The sequence below is a fragment of the Pseudonaja textilis genome, chromosome 6 (assembly GCF_049901715.1).
Source record: "Pseudonaja textilis isolate UNSWEBS1 chromosome 6, rPseTex1.2, whole genome shotgun sequence".
Classification (NCBI taxonomy): domain Eukaryota; kingdom Metazoa; phylum Chordata; class Lepidosauria; order Squamata; family Elapidae; genus Pseudonaja; species Pseudonaja textilis.
Genome location: NC_141995.1, coordinates 35,690,408 through 35,705,093, shown reverse-complemented (window position 1 = coordinate 35,705,093; position 14,686 = coordinate 35,690,408). Strand labels below are relative to the sequence as shown.

At 35.4% G+C, this 14,686-nt stretch overlaps 1 protein-coding gene across 2 annotated transcripts in view; it reads left to right on the top strand.

Annotated features, from left to right (window-relative positions):
- Positions 1-14,686, top strand: part of MTUS1 (microtubule associated scaffold protein 1) — a 99,693-nt gene that overhangs the window by 20,648 nt on the left and 64,359 nt on the right. For both annotated transcript variants that reach the window (XM_026697932.2, XM_026697933.2), the window contains exons 2-3: positions 14-2,136; positions 3,888-4,053. In XM_026697932.2, coding sequence (XP_026553717.1) covers positions 142-2,136; positions 3,888-4,053 — 2,161 coding nt within the window. In that variant the 5' untranslated portion in view covers positions 14-141. The remainder of the gene's footprint in view (positions 1-13; positions 2,137-3,887; positions 4,054-14,686) is intronic.

The window sequence follows — 14,686 nt, the reverse complement described above, 5'->3', positions numbered from 1 at the left end:
TATCCAATTCTAGATTAAAACAGAATTTATTTGGGAATCGCACAATTATGAAAAATGAATTAAACTGAAGAGGACCTTCTTAAAAATAAAACCAAGACAATTTTACAGAATACCAGAATGGCAGGACAGAAAGAATAAAAAATGAATGTGGAAAAAGTAGAGGAAAAAGTCTTGCAGTCACCTTTAATCATCAGGGATGAAAATGGCAACAGATGTGTGAGTAACACCATTGGATCTTTGAATGGAGGCACTGTTAGTCATCCTCACCAAGGAGTAGAACATGAAGGCTGTAAAATATTTAAAGATACAGCTGGGCTCAAAACCATCTCTTCAAGTCCACACATTGAAGAGCAAGACTTGCAGAAAGTTGCCAGTGATTATATTTGCATGGGGACTTCAGACCTGAAGGCCACACACTACTCTTTTTCAAAGGAACAATTTTACATGGATGCCATGAATCAGACTTTCCTGGAGTCAGAGAGCTGTGGCAAAGAAAACCTTGCAAAGGAACAGAATTGTAGTACTGGGAAATCAATGCCTTGTTGCCAGACAGATCTCATGAATTTAGTACCCCTGGCCTCTAAGGAAAGGAGCACTATTGAAATCCAACATGCATTAGGAAGTGCCCAAATGGAACAGAAAGATGCTAATACAAATGAATCTTTAATTACAATGATAAATTTGGAGGACACAATGAGTAAATGTTATGAAGTAGGTATTTCTGTCAGTTCTCAGAAATTAGGTGAAACTTTCACCTGTGACTACCACTCTGGCTCTCCTAACCTAGAAGTTTTCATCAATTCAAATGCAGCAGATATATATGTAGAGAAGGGTGTGCAATCTATTTCCCTTTCAATGGCAGAAGATGAGGTCACCAATTACATTGATTTGGTTTCGCAGAATAGTGAACAGCCTGTAAAGCAAGGACAGCAGGAGGCTGGTTCTTACAGTAAGCGATTATCTGAACCAGAACAGTTTGATATGTGCAAAGACAAGCATAAGAAATATATGCATAGCACTCCTGAACAAGATGAAAATAAATCGCTGGCTAGGCCTAGTATAGATTATGACATACATGACATTTGCCATTTAGCCACTGAAAGCTTTGATGAGCATTCCAAACTGGAATTTTGTGAAGATGAAGTGCACATGACCAAAATCCAGAATCTTTTCAAAGAAAATGAGGCTTTGTTGAAGGGACCTAGTGAAATATATGAGCACATACAAAATGAGACACAAAAGCCAGAAAGAGTTGCTTTGTCTGAGCACAACTGTCAAGCAACTTTCATTGTTTGTAACTCCCCAGCCAATGAACATACCTTGACTTGCCCTCCTACTGTGGGGTCAAAAAATGCAACTTTTGCTGTAGTTTCCATGCCAGATGATCCTGGTGATGGATCTAAATCTGGAAAGAATACTCCCTTGGTAAAAGATCATTTCAGGAGTCCTTCACTTAAAAATAATCCTGAACAAATTGTAGTAAAATCAACAAAGAGATCTCCTCTTACAGCTACTATAACCAAAGCTAGGAAAGCAGAAATTGTGAGCTTTCCAAAACCAAATTTTAAAAACATTAAGCCAAAAGTTGTCTCTAGGCCTGTGCCACAATGTAAGGACAGTGTTGCTCTAAAAATAACTCCAAGATCTCCACAGCTATCTACTGCTTCCCCCTCCTCCTTGTCTTCCTCGCCAAAGCAACCATCTTTTTTGTTTGCAGCACTAAGGAAAAAAAAGGACTTGGATAAAGGCACAAAACCAGAAACACCAATGAATAAGACTCATAAGCAACATTTTAATAAACAGCTTCCTAGCCAAGGTGTGCATGCTCCAACTTATTCTGAAAATGTTTCTCAGAAGATTCCAAAACCAGAGTTAAAGCAGACTGTGGATCAGGTTGAGAGAGCAAAGCATCTCAGTTCATCATGCTTCCCTATGGCTCTAATGAGCTCCCAGAACTATGTTGGGTCACCAGGTGAAGGGATGGATAATGCAGAAACTTTGATTCAGCCTTGGGCTGTGAGTAGCTGCCAAAGAGCTCAAGAAAACAAGCATTCAAATGAATGTTCAGGGATTCCAAGCAAGACATCTACCCAAGAGGTTATAAACAATGGCCATGGACTAGTGCAGATTTGTTCGGTAAGTTTATGTGTGTATTATGTACTGTCTGATCTTCAGTTATGTTTTTCACTGATTACATGTTTGTGAACTGAAAAACACTTTATTTCTGAGGTTATGATGGTTGCCACTTCGATTTTATAGGCAGAAAGGGTAAAACCATATTTTCCCCTAAATAGTATTTATTATGAACATTGCTGATTTAGGTTTTTTAATATATATTTTTATTGAATGGCTTTACATAGGTAAAAGAGAAACAGGAACAAACATGTAAAAAGATAAAAGTACTAGAATCAGATAGATAAACAGTTTAAAAAGCAGTTTACAATTTTCTTTAAAGGAGTTGCTAAATTTTTATTATTTCTCTTTCTCAAACTGCATTATATATTTCCCAGCTTCCCATATTCAGTCCATTATAGTTGACAGACCTAGGAATCACCAGTTCATTTTTACCCATTATCAGCAAAAAGATCATATAAGCTTTTCAGATTTATAAAAATATTATAGAATTTATTTTATAAAAAATAAAAATTCTGGTTTCCACTGGATATTATTTTTAAAAATTTGAGACATCATATGTATTGTTGTCCAGTACTTTTTCACCTTTTTACATGTTTACCATGTAATGCTGGTTTGTAACTTAATAGCTACAAACTACATATACATAGTTAGCTGCTGCCTGTTTCTACTTTAAACATTGAAGAGAAATGCTAACACAAAAATCACAGACTAGTTGGCATGTTTTCCTTGAGGCAGAGCCTTTGTTTTATCTTTTTTTATTGAGCATTATGTTGCAAAATTACATCTTATTAAAGATCTGATATGTCCATCCACTATAAGTCTAATACAAAAGAGCTAATTTGTTTACAATTTGAATCTAATCTAATCATCTAATCTAATTGTAATCTATCTATGGCTTAACGTAAATTGCTTTAAGAATACAATTAATACAACATAGTGCTGCAAAATAACACTTCTTAGCTTTCAGTTCAGCATTAGTTAACATCATTTTGTATTTTGCAAATCCTTTTGCCTTGAAATAAAATAATATGAGTAAATAATCTGGCATTATCAAACCAAACCAATAATTTGGTTAACATGCAGCTACATACATTTTGCAATGAGAATTTTTTAGCAAGCTTCCAGCAAACATGCAGCGTAGTTAAAAAGTATGTGGATGTGTCTGTCTTAAATATTGGTATAAAATTGAGTGCTAGTATTACAAAGTTAATATTGGCATTTAATAACATTTAAAACATATATATGAACATTCACAGTTTAGATTCCCTGTACCCACTGATTGCTTCTGCTCTAAATTAGGAGTTACAAGTTTTTGGGGTCTCCATGAACAGCTGAAATTTCATGGAAAAAAATGTTGTTTTACTCCAACAATATTTGGGGACATTTGTGGCCTGTCAGGAAAAAATCTTCATGCTTACCACAAAAAGTTAATTACAACATTAGATGATTTTGCAGCAATAGACACTTATCTTTACATATTCCAAACACACACAATTAAGTGCCAGAAATAGTGTTGCAATCTTATGGCTGTTTGTTGCCTTCTCTGCTTAATCAAGAATTCATGGATAACTACCATTAACAAAAATGTATCTACAGTATGGAAAATTTGAGGCCTTACTAACACATATAATCAACTGAACAATGCTTCATTAGCGGTAATTACTTTGTGCTCTACATTATATGACTAAGAATATACATGTGTCTACATTTATTTTCCCCATCTCTTTGTTTTTTGGTATTAAATCATGCAGGTTTCTTTGTCTAAAACAGACACAGCACAAGGACAAGGTTTTCCTAAAGGCAGTCCTGTACCGCCATCTAAAATTGCATTCCCTTCTAGGAGAGGAAGTGAGAGTAAAAATACTCATGCAACCAAACTTTCATCTCCTCAAAGACATATTTTATCGTCAAACTCTGGTGAGAAACGTTTTTGTCTATTATCGTTCTTGTGCAGAATGTGTGATAACAAAGTGTTTCAATTAATATAAGTTTGAAAAATATAGTCACTAAAAATTAATTGAATTGTCATTGTTTTTCCTAAATACCACATCCTAAGTCAATTAGTTGCAATTATGTGTAGTCTGAAATGTTTGGGTATAAATTCTATAATATCACATTGTACTAAGCCATGATATTTTAAATCATTATTAAAACGAGCCATAAGCTGACCTATCCTGTTACAGTTAAGTTTACTGTATTGTTTCAACCGGGATATGATTCCACATTAGGTCAGAGAATAGGGGGGAGGGGAAGCATGCAAGCACTCTAGAGCAGGGCTCTCCAACTTTGGCAGCTTTGCTGGCTGAGGAATGCTGGGAGTTGAAGTCCACAAGTCTTAAAGTTGCCAAGGGTGGAGACCCCTGCTCTAGACCATGGGTGTCAAACTCACCATGTCTCATTGCCATCATGTGATTTTTTGCGATGTTCTTTCCCTTCGCAGAGCTGGGGTGGACATGGCCTGCATGCGATGCATCCGGCCTGCGGATTGCCAGTTTGACACCCCTGTTCTAGACCAAAATCCTGGCATTTATGTCAGTTATCTGTTTTGTCTTGCTTTTACTCTTAGAATAAATTGAGGTTTGGGGGTTTTAACTCTCTGTCTAAAGAATCCCAGTTGCATAGTTACAATTGATTACTTTAGGAGCAATAGAAGTGTCCCTTTCTGGAGCCAGGATGCTGATATTCTGCTGTATCCATGGTATCTGGGAAAGGGGTTAAATTAAATCCTCTCCACTTGTACCCTGCTGGGAAAATCTGGGGCTCTATATGTATCCATTTCGTGTATTCATAACCATGTTTATACTGATACCTGTTATCTAATAATAGCTTGACTAAGTAAATAAATAAATAAAATAAAACTCATGTTAAATCTGAACATACATATAGAGTAATTTGGTTGCTAGGAAGGTGTATTGTTCAGGAGATTTAATGATTATTGTGGTAATACAAGTAACACAAATGTTATTGAAAGGCTGGCAATGGGAAATAAAGCTTCTTTTTTTAAATCTAGAGACTAAGTTAGACCTTACTAAACTTAAATTATTTGGATTTTTTTATTTCATTTTATAAACGAGCAATTCTCAATTATCATGATCAATAGAATTTGGAGATCTCTAATTCTAAATTTCCCTGAAAGTAACCTAGTAGGGAAGGTTGATGTCAACTGTGCTGGTTATCATGTATACTTAATTTTTCTGTGTGTTTTTTTTCTTATTTGATAATAACAACACACATTGGTCCATAGGGGGTGAGATCTAGTTCAGAAGTAATGGTAAGTTCCAGATGATGATCTGTACTGAGAAAATAGTTTGAAGCTGGCTTCCCTGCAGATATGAATGACAGACCACCCCAGCATATCAAGATGGTACTTCTTAATTTGGGTGGGTGTTCCCAAATTATGGGTTTTCGTGGGAAGACATGCCCAAAGAAAGCCCACAAAGGAATTCTTCAGTACTTTGGGCCATTTGAAGTAGTGATTATCTTATTTATCAGTTCTTGATATGTTCTGTAAAAGTTAAAATTCTGAACATCTCAATATAAGAGTTCACAATATTGCTCCATAGTTTCCTAACCATTATTAACTAGATGGTTGGCCTGGACATGAAAAGCATAACTTTGAAAACATGTCATCATTTTGAAAGCATGCTAATGACTTGTTATCTTGAAAAACCTGTTTTAATTTGTCTGGCTTTCCCACCCTCTTTAAAATGGGAAGCAGTCCAAAACAATGTGCCTCTCTCTGTGTTGCCTCTCTTTCATGTTCAGACATGCTGTCTCTGTTTGTTTTCCTATTCTGAGCTTTGGTGTAAATTCTTTAAGTAGCCAATTTAATTCTCCTATTCATAAAAATGGCTTAGTGGGAGGTAAGCATAGAAAGTGAAAAAAAACAACAACTGTAACCTTAGCTTTTTATACACTATTGTATTAAAGAAACCACAATTTATGTGTTCCATCTAACTTTATATCACATCTTTTTAAGAAGAGAAGTACAGTGATTTTAAAAGTAGGGGTTTTGCTTTTGTGGCGTTTGCAGTAATGAATTTCAGAGTTTGAACTGGGTTATCTTTTAGACTTTGGCTCTTGAAACAATGCTATGTGCAGCATTCTTCTTGGTGTTTCAAGCTGATCATAGCTATTATATAAATTTCTCTCTTAACCTTGCAGATTTTGCTAGATGTTCAATTTGTCTGGTCAAGTTTGACCCTTTTCAGAGCTGCAGAATGTCAGTTTGGAATACCATATAAGCAATAGGCATTTTCAGTGGCAGCTGATTGTGCAAGTTCATCTCTATTGATGCATTCTAAATCTATCTTATTGAGGACTTTTTATCTTATCTACAGATAAGGGGTGCTTCCATTATTTCCAATTTCAAAGCCAGTTTCTGTAGCCCCAGGCAAACATTTTTATTGTTAGAGTGACTACATCTAAGACATTGCTTACATCGAGAGAAAAATCTTTGAATTGTATTAATGCATGAAGGAAACAACTCTGGTATTACTATGAAGTCTTATTATTAAAGCACAAAGGTTTTCTCCGTAATTTTAGATGTATCAAAAATAAATCTCTTTTCACTGGATGCAGTACTGTTGAAGACCATTACAACATATTTTTACTTGAAGTCAAAAGAGTCATCAAACTATATGTACCAACAACAACTCCCAAAACAAAACAAAAAACAGATTACCCATAACAATTAGGAAACTTCAATCCAAAAAGAGATCACTTTGGCGGAAAAACAAATCTGGTCACGTTGCCAATTTCAAAAACCAATACAAAAATTTATGCCACCAGATAAAGACTGAATGCACCAATTATCACATTAAACAAGAGGAAAACCTATGCACCAATTCCACCCGCGCTTTTTACAATTTTATAAACAACAAACTAAAAGACTCAAGGTCCATCCCACCCCTGATAGTACCTAATGGTAAAGATTGCAATGACACCATTAAAGCCAACATCTTTAACACATTCTTCGGCTCAGTATTTGTAAACAGCAATGGATCATGCCCAGTATTTCCTAGCCGAACCACAGACAACTACAATGATCTAATACATATCGATTTTACAGAAGACAATGTTGAAAAAACACTATGCAATCTAAAACCATCTCTATCTATTGGACCGGATGGAATATGTGCCTACTTCTTAAAAAAGCTATCCACTGCCATAGCCGAACCTCTAAACATAAAGTTTGAAAAATCTTTCAGGACCAGCTCCTTGCCTAACATATGGTCACAAGCCACGGTCATCCCCATCTTCAAAAAGGGAGACCCCAGCTTAGTTGAAAATTACAGACCAATCTCCTTATTCTGCATCACCTGTAAAGTCATGGAATCAATTATTAACCAATCCATTATCCTCCACTTAGAGACAAATAACCTACTCTCCAATAAATAATTTGGTTTCAGGAAAAAACTATCATGTAATCTGCAACTCTTACACTGCAAAAACATATGGACTACACAACTCGATCAGGGTAAAGCAATAGACGCAATCTACATAGACTTCTGTAAAGCCTTTGATTCAGTGGTACACGACAAACTACTCCTCAAAATAAAAACCTATGGTATCTCTGGAGAACTGCATAACTGGATAGAAGCATTTCTGTCAAACAAACAACAAATGGTCAAAATTGGGAGTGTCCTATCAAATTCTGTACCTGTCAATAGTGGTGTCCCCCAAGGCAGTGTTCTAGGACCAACTCTCTTCATACTCTACATAAATGACCTCTGTGATCATATTAAGAGCAACTGCATTCGTTTTGCTGATGATGTAAAGCTATTCAACACCGCAGACAATACTGTTGCCCTTCAAAAAGATCTTGACTATGTATCAGAATGGTCAAACAAATGGCAACTTCAAATCTCAACAAATAAATGCTCTGTCTGACATATTGGCAAAAAAAATCAGAAAATAAAATACAAGCTGAATAGTCAACATCTTGTTGATGATCCAAGCTCTGTAAAGGACCTTGGAATACTCATCTCTAATGATCTAAGTGCTAGAGCCCACTGGAACTACATAGCCAAAAAGGCATAAGAGTTGTTAACCTAACCCTACATAACTTTTTCTCTGGTAATATCACACTACTAACTAGAGCATACAAAACATTTGCTAGACCAATACTCGAATACAGCTCTTCAGTCTAGAACCCACATTACGTATCTGATATTAGCACAGTTGAGAAAGTCCAGAAATATTTCACAAGAAGAGTTCTCCACTCCTCTACTCGTCGTAGAATACCTTATTCAACCAGACTTGAAATTCTAGACCTAGAAAACCTTGAATTACGTCGTCTTCGGTCTGATCTAAGTATGGTATATAAAATCATACATTCCAATGTCCTACCTGTCAATGAATACTTCAGCTTCAACCATAACAACACAAGAGCACACAATAGATACAAACTCAAGGTTAATTGCACCAAACTTGATTGCAGGAAATACAACTTCAGCAACAGAGTGGTCAATGTCTGCAACACTCTACCTGACTCTGTGGTTTCTTCCCCAAACGCCAAAAACTTTAACCTTAGACTGTTTACTATTGACCCTACCCCTTTCCTAAGAGGTCTGGAGGGGGTGTGCATAAGCGCACCAACATGCCTACCGTTCCTGTCCTATTGTTTTATTTTTCTTATATGTACCCATTTCATGTATTCATATCTATGTATATACTTATACCTATTATCTTGTAAGCGATTGACAAATCAAATCAAATAATAAATAAATAAATAAATAAATGCAATATATTAAAATTGAGCAAATGCTTTCATTTAGCAACAGAGATAAGTCAGAACAATTTTCCATAACTTGCTGAACTTAGGCAATCTGGGGAAAAAAGATCTGGGACTGATAGATTGCAGAAAGCATCCGGTTGGCCAAGGCTTAATAGAAAACTTGTTTTTAGTAAATAGGATAATACTTGGAAAAGAGTGAGAGCCATTCACAGCTGTAGATCTCAGCCAAGGAATCTAAATATAGATATTCCTCACCTTACGACCATAACTGAGACCCACATTTCTGTTGTTAAGTGAGACATATGTTAACTCAGTTTTGCCTCATTTTACGACCTTTCTTGCTTCAGCTGTTAAGTGAAACACTGCAGTTGATAAGTTAGTAGCCTGGTTGTTAAGTGAATCTGGCTTCCCCATTGACTTTGCTTGTCAGAAGGTGTCAAAAGATGATCACATGACCTTGGGACACAGCAACAGCCATAAATATGACTCAGTTGCCAAGCACCTGAATTTTGATCACATGACCATGGGGATTCTGCAAAGGTGATAGTTGTGAAAAATGGTCATGAGTCACTTTTTTCAGTGTGTAACTTTGAATAGTCACTAAATGAACTGTTGTAAGTCGAGCATTACCTGAATCTCCTTTAATACTATTAGAAGAGTGGATGAAAATTCACTCTCTCAGTTGTGCAGCATTGTATTTATTGGCTTCACGTTTTTAAGTATAATTTAAGGCATGGGGGCTAAACAAATACTTCTTTTCCCTCAACAGCAGTGCTCAGATAGAGCTTGCTAACTGTTAAAAGGCTGCAAATTTCAAGCTAAGAGGCATGAGGCAGTGTGAGCCATTAGGGTGCATTCCATCCATAGCTAAAAATTAGCATGGAAAAATTGTTGTAGATACTGTGCAAGATTGCTTGTTGTTAAAAATGGCTGAAACCAAGCTTGCGTGTCTACTTCAAGCTAGTCTTTGTATTATGGCAGATCTCCAAACAGTTCACCCCTGAGAGATCTTGTTAGAGTGTTAGCTAGTGCTCTCCACTAGCAAGTTGACTACTTGCATTCTGAAGTATCATTTGTTTTGAAATTATTATCTGGTGCATACATGGTGTGTGGTTATCATGTTCTGCATTCCTGACAGAAAATCTGGTTTTTAGTTATGATTCATTATTTATAGAATAAACTGAGAGGAATTAAATCTAAACATATCCACTGGCATTTGATAATAGCACAGGCATCTCCCCCCCTCCCCCATTTCATGATAGCTAAAGAGTTTGGCTCGTTGCTGCTTAAAGCTAGACATGACATGTTTTTATTTTTATTTTTCCTTTTAATCCAAAGTCTGTCTCCTGGGGAGACACCATTTTAACCGGTGCCTTCAACCTTTCTCTTGTATTGATTTTTTCTGTTCAAAGTAAGTTATATCCATATTAATATACTTTAGTAGTCCAATTAAAAGTTTTAAGCATTTGTAGATTTAATAACCTTTCACTAGCCAAGCTGCTTAACACTTCCTAAGAGCATGTCGTGCATAGGACAGAAAGATTATGAAACATTAAGCCAATAAAATAAAGACATAAATTAAGGAAAGCAGAAAAAAGTATTGCTAGTTTAAGTTTACCCTACATGCTATATTCTTCCAACTTTCTATAGTGGAAAACGTCCTTCTTATAATGCTTTATATATTGCCTCCTGTTTTTCAAAACTCATTTCTTTGTGGGGAACTTGTACAGAAGCATGAAATAGTTAACATTCCAGGCCCAGTATTCTTAATATTTAACAGACCCAGTACTTTTCAATATGTTCATTAATGATTTAAACTAGAGAATAGAAAGGGAACTCATCAAATTTGCAGACAATACCAAGCTGGCAGGAATAGCCAACATTCCAGAAAATAAGCTTAAAATACAGAAGGCTCTCAACAAATTGAACATTGGATCTTACCTAACAAAAGAAATTCAGTGATGAGAAAAGAGGTTCTTTGTCACACAATCTATTCAGTTTGTTATACATTTTTATCATGTATGTATGTATGTTTCTCTTGTACATTCATGTGTGTTTCTGGGAGCTGAGAAAAAGCAAAAATGTGATGCCCGCTGCCCAGCACGAACAGCCATATTGAACGACCCAGATTTTGTTCATTGTAATTTTTCACACCATTTCAAGTACAATTTTTGTTCCAGGAATACAAGCTAATTCTTGTGTAGCTTTTGTATTCAATCTAATTCCTTTTCCTTTTTGGATTAAGTGAACAATAACAATATTCTTCCAATTGTCAGACACGGTTTAAGTCTTCACACACATATTAAGTTAGTTGCACAGCCACTCTAGAGACAAACTGCACCCATATTTTAACAATTCTAATTTTTTATTTATTTTTCACATTTCTGTACTGTATTTCTTTCAGAGGGGAACTCTGACTGGTATATAATAAAATATTCAAATATAAAGCAGTGTATATAAAAAGTTTTTAAAAATTAAGTTGCAGCAAGAGATTAAAATTATTTAAAAGGTGAAGGGAAAGCTTTTAGGAGACTAACTAATCCCACAGCTGTGGGTTCCATATATGAGGCCACTGAACCATGTCGTAACTCCTTTTCAGAAGAATGGGGACCTCTTTTACTTCAGGGGAAAGACTATTCCATAGGGCAGGGGCAATGGCAGAGAAGGTTCTCTTCCTAGTCTCCACCAGTCAGAATTCCTTAACTAATGGGATCTGCAACATACCTTTCCTGCCTGAGACAGCCAAGGATTACCTGCATTTTTTCACCATTCCATAATGCATCATTTTCTTACATCCCATTGGTGTAATTCAGCATACTTTTATTGTATTCTATGTTGTAATTCTTTTCACTACATTTCAAATAATCTCTTACCTCAATGCTTGTACAAAGGGAGAAGAGATTTGATGACACAGTCATGGCTGTCATCTTAACTTTTTATTAACCATACCGTGCAGCCACATCTGCTTATACTGTATCCAATTGCCATTCCGTTTCTTGGAGTAGTAAGTTTATCTTCTCATACTCTCTCATACAGGACTTCTAATTTTGCTTCTTGCAGTCATTTCTGTTTTAACTTTTTTCTTATCCTTCCTTTTCTTCCATCTCCATTCATTCCCAAAGATTCACTCCTGATACCAATACAATCAGATTGTCTCATCACTGGTTTTCTTCACTAATTCTTTCACCATAAAAATCATGTTTTTATTTATTACTTTTCCATCTTTACATGTGAATATACTTATGTTTAAACTATGTAAATCAAAATGATTTCTTAACCAAATGTTCCCCAAGCAGTTGTAATTCTCAATCGTTCTTGAGTCTCTGACTAGTCCAATTGCTATTTCTCTTTTCTTTTCTCCATTTATCTATTCCTGGCAGCTTACCAAATGTTTTGTTTTCAGTTACATTAGATTGCATTAGACCAGGATATTGTGGAATTTCTACTTGTTCCTTTGTCATCATTTTCATATCATACAACTGTCTCCAAGCTGTTGGTTCCTACTTCCATCTGTACCTTATAATAGCATAGGTAGCATCAATTCATATTTTGTCATATAACTTTTAATTCACAATTTTAATGTATACTTTCACCTCCTTGGATTTGTTCCTCAATTCCATTTCATGAGATTGGGCCATGTACAGTCGAAGCCCAGAGACGAGACAGTGAAACCCAATTGAATCCAATCATTTATTGCTTATAATGTACAGAATCTTGCCAAACTCAACCTATAACCTTCTAACATCCTAGATATATCCTGAGGGATTCTAGGAAGTGACTACCCTGAACCTCTTCCTCCTACCTGCATCCAGCTCAGGACTATGTAGTTTAGGGGAAGTTCTGTGTCACCTAAAGTTTCTCCTTCTGCTTCTGCTGGTGCACATTTCATGACAGGTAATCTTGATTCAGATCTATTATGTTCCTTCTCTTTTTCTTAGTTTTGCTGACATATACAACATACCTATTTTTCTTCCTTTCACTTCATCTATCAATTCGTGCTTTTTACTATTTACTCCCTTTACATTTTAAGTATATTGATAGAGTTCTAACACCTTTCGTTGATGGAATCAACTGAGTTTCACATAATGCTTTTTTTTTAAAGTATCCAATAGGTCAAATCCGTTCGTGCTATTTTATGCATTTTGGGATTTCTAATCTAGAGATTGCCTTGGAAGCCAACATCCTGCTATGCATATCCTACCAGCGAGGAAATACATGGAATATACTGTTACACGCTTGCAGGCGAGAAATAAGATAGTCTGAACCATGTTTGTATCAAGTTGCAGGCGGAGCGTAGCAGGCAGGGTCTGTATAAATTGAGGCTTAACAAGATCCTAGAAATATGATTGTAGTTTGCCAAAGTGTATGAGAAGAAGAAACAAACACCAACCCTATGCAATTTACGGTAATATAAAACCTGCTCCTAAAGGCACAACTTTAAGTCTGAAATAGAAGGGACAGAGAATTTCATGTGAAATATTGTGCACGTATCTAATTGTCCCAATACATTTCATTTTAGGAATACATCTAAATGTTCCCGTAGTGAGATTATTGTAAACTTTTCAATTCCAATGATTCAAAATAGATTTCCATTAGCAGATGTATACAAAGAGGGAAAGTTAGAATACCAATAGTTCTTTTTCTTCTTCCCTCTTTTCTTTTCCTTGGAATTTTAATTCTTGATAAATTTGTTTTATTTATTCCTTTTATTAATGTATGTGTGTGTGTGTGTGTGTACATAGACAGATAGATTCAACACAATGGAGTCCTTAACACGATAAGAATGTAACCTTTATCATATAATAAATACTTTTATTCAATCTTTGGTGTACTTTTATTAATGTTATATACTCAACTCTGGACAAAAAAATCAGATAGTTTTATGCTTGTAATATTGACATCCTAAATTATAATATTGATTGAATATTTTTGCCTTTTTCTATTTCCAACATACTAAGTTTTCTAAATAATAATGTCAATAGTTTTTCAGTTAATATTGCATAAAGATCATTGAATTAAAACAATGAAATACAAGGTAGTAAGATTTGTAACAATATAATAAAAAGTAAAAAACAACAAATTTCCCAGCATATGATCCAGACTAATAATTAAATGCTATACTTTTTTCTAAGGATCATTTCTGCTCATCAAGAAACTTCATGATTCAGGTCTACAGAGAATCTATCTTAATCTGTACTATATGAATCCGAATCCCAAAAATGCCTTTAGTAGGTTTTCTCTGGCAAATATACACTTTGCTTCTGTAAGAGCATGCTTAAAAAAGTAAAATTCATTCTGATGTCACATTGATTTTTGAAGCACAGGGAGAATGAAAGAGCATTTCTAAGGTTACACTGATGTTCAAAGACATTTTTAAAGCCATGATGCTGCTTGCTTCTTTATTTGATGGAATTTAGTGGAATGAGATAATAAGCTTCTCACTGTGTTCAGGGCAACCTCTTCCCCACAGCATAAAAGGATCAGATCCCATCCTTCTCTGCCTGGAGAAAATCTCAGATTTGTTAACCTCTTTGTTCAGGATAAGAATGCGTTTTTTAAATAATTTTCACTGTAGGCCTATCTACATTATACTTATGTTTTTCAGTCATTATCAAAAAAGACAAGCCATATTAGATCTGTGACCATATGTGAGAGGACATGCCTTTAATGCAATGACATTCATATAATAAGTGTAGTCCCTTATGTAGTTCTAGCATTGTGAAACTAAACTGCTTTCAGTTATGCTTCTTTGCCTGTTGTATCCTGAGGATTACTTTGATGGCTCATGGCTGCTATTGGCAATGTATGGCC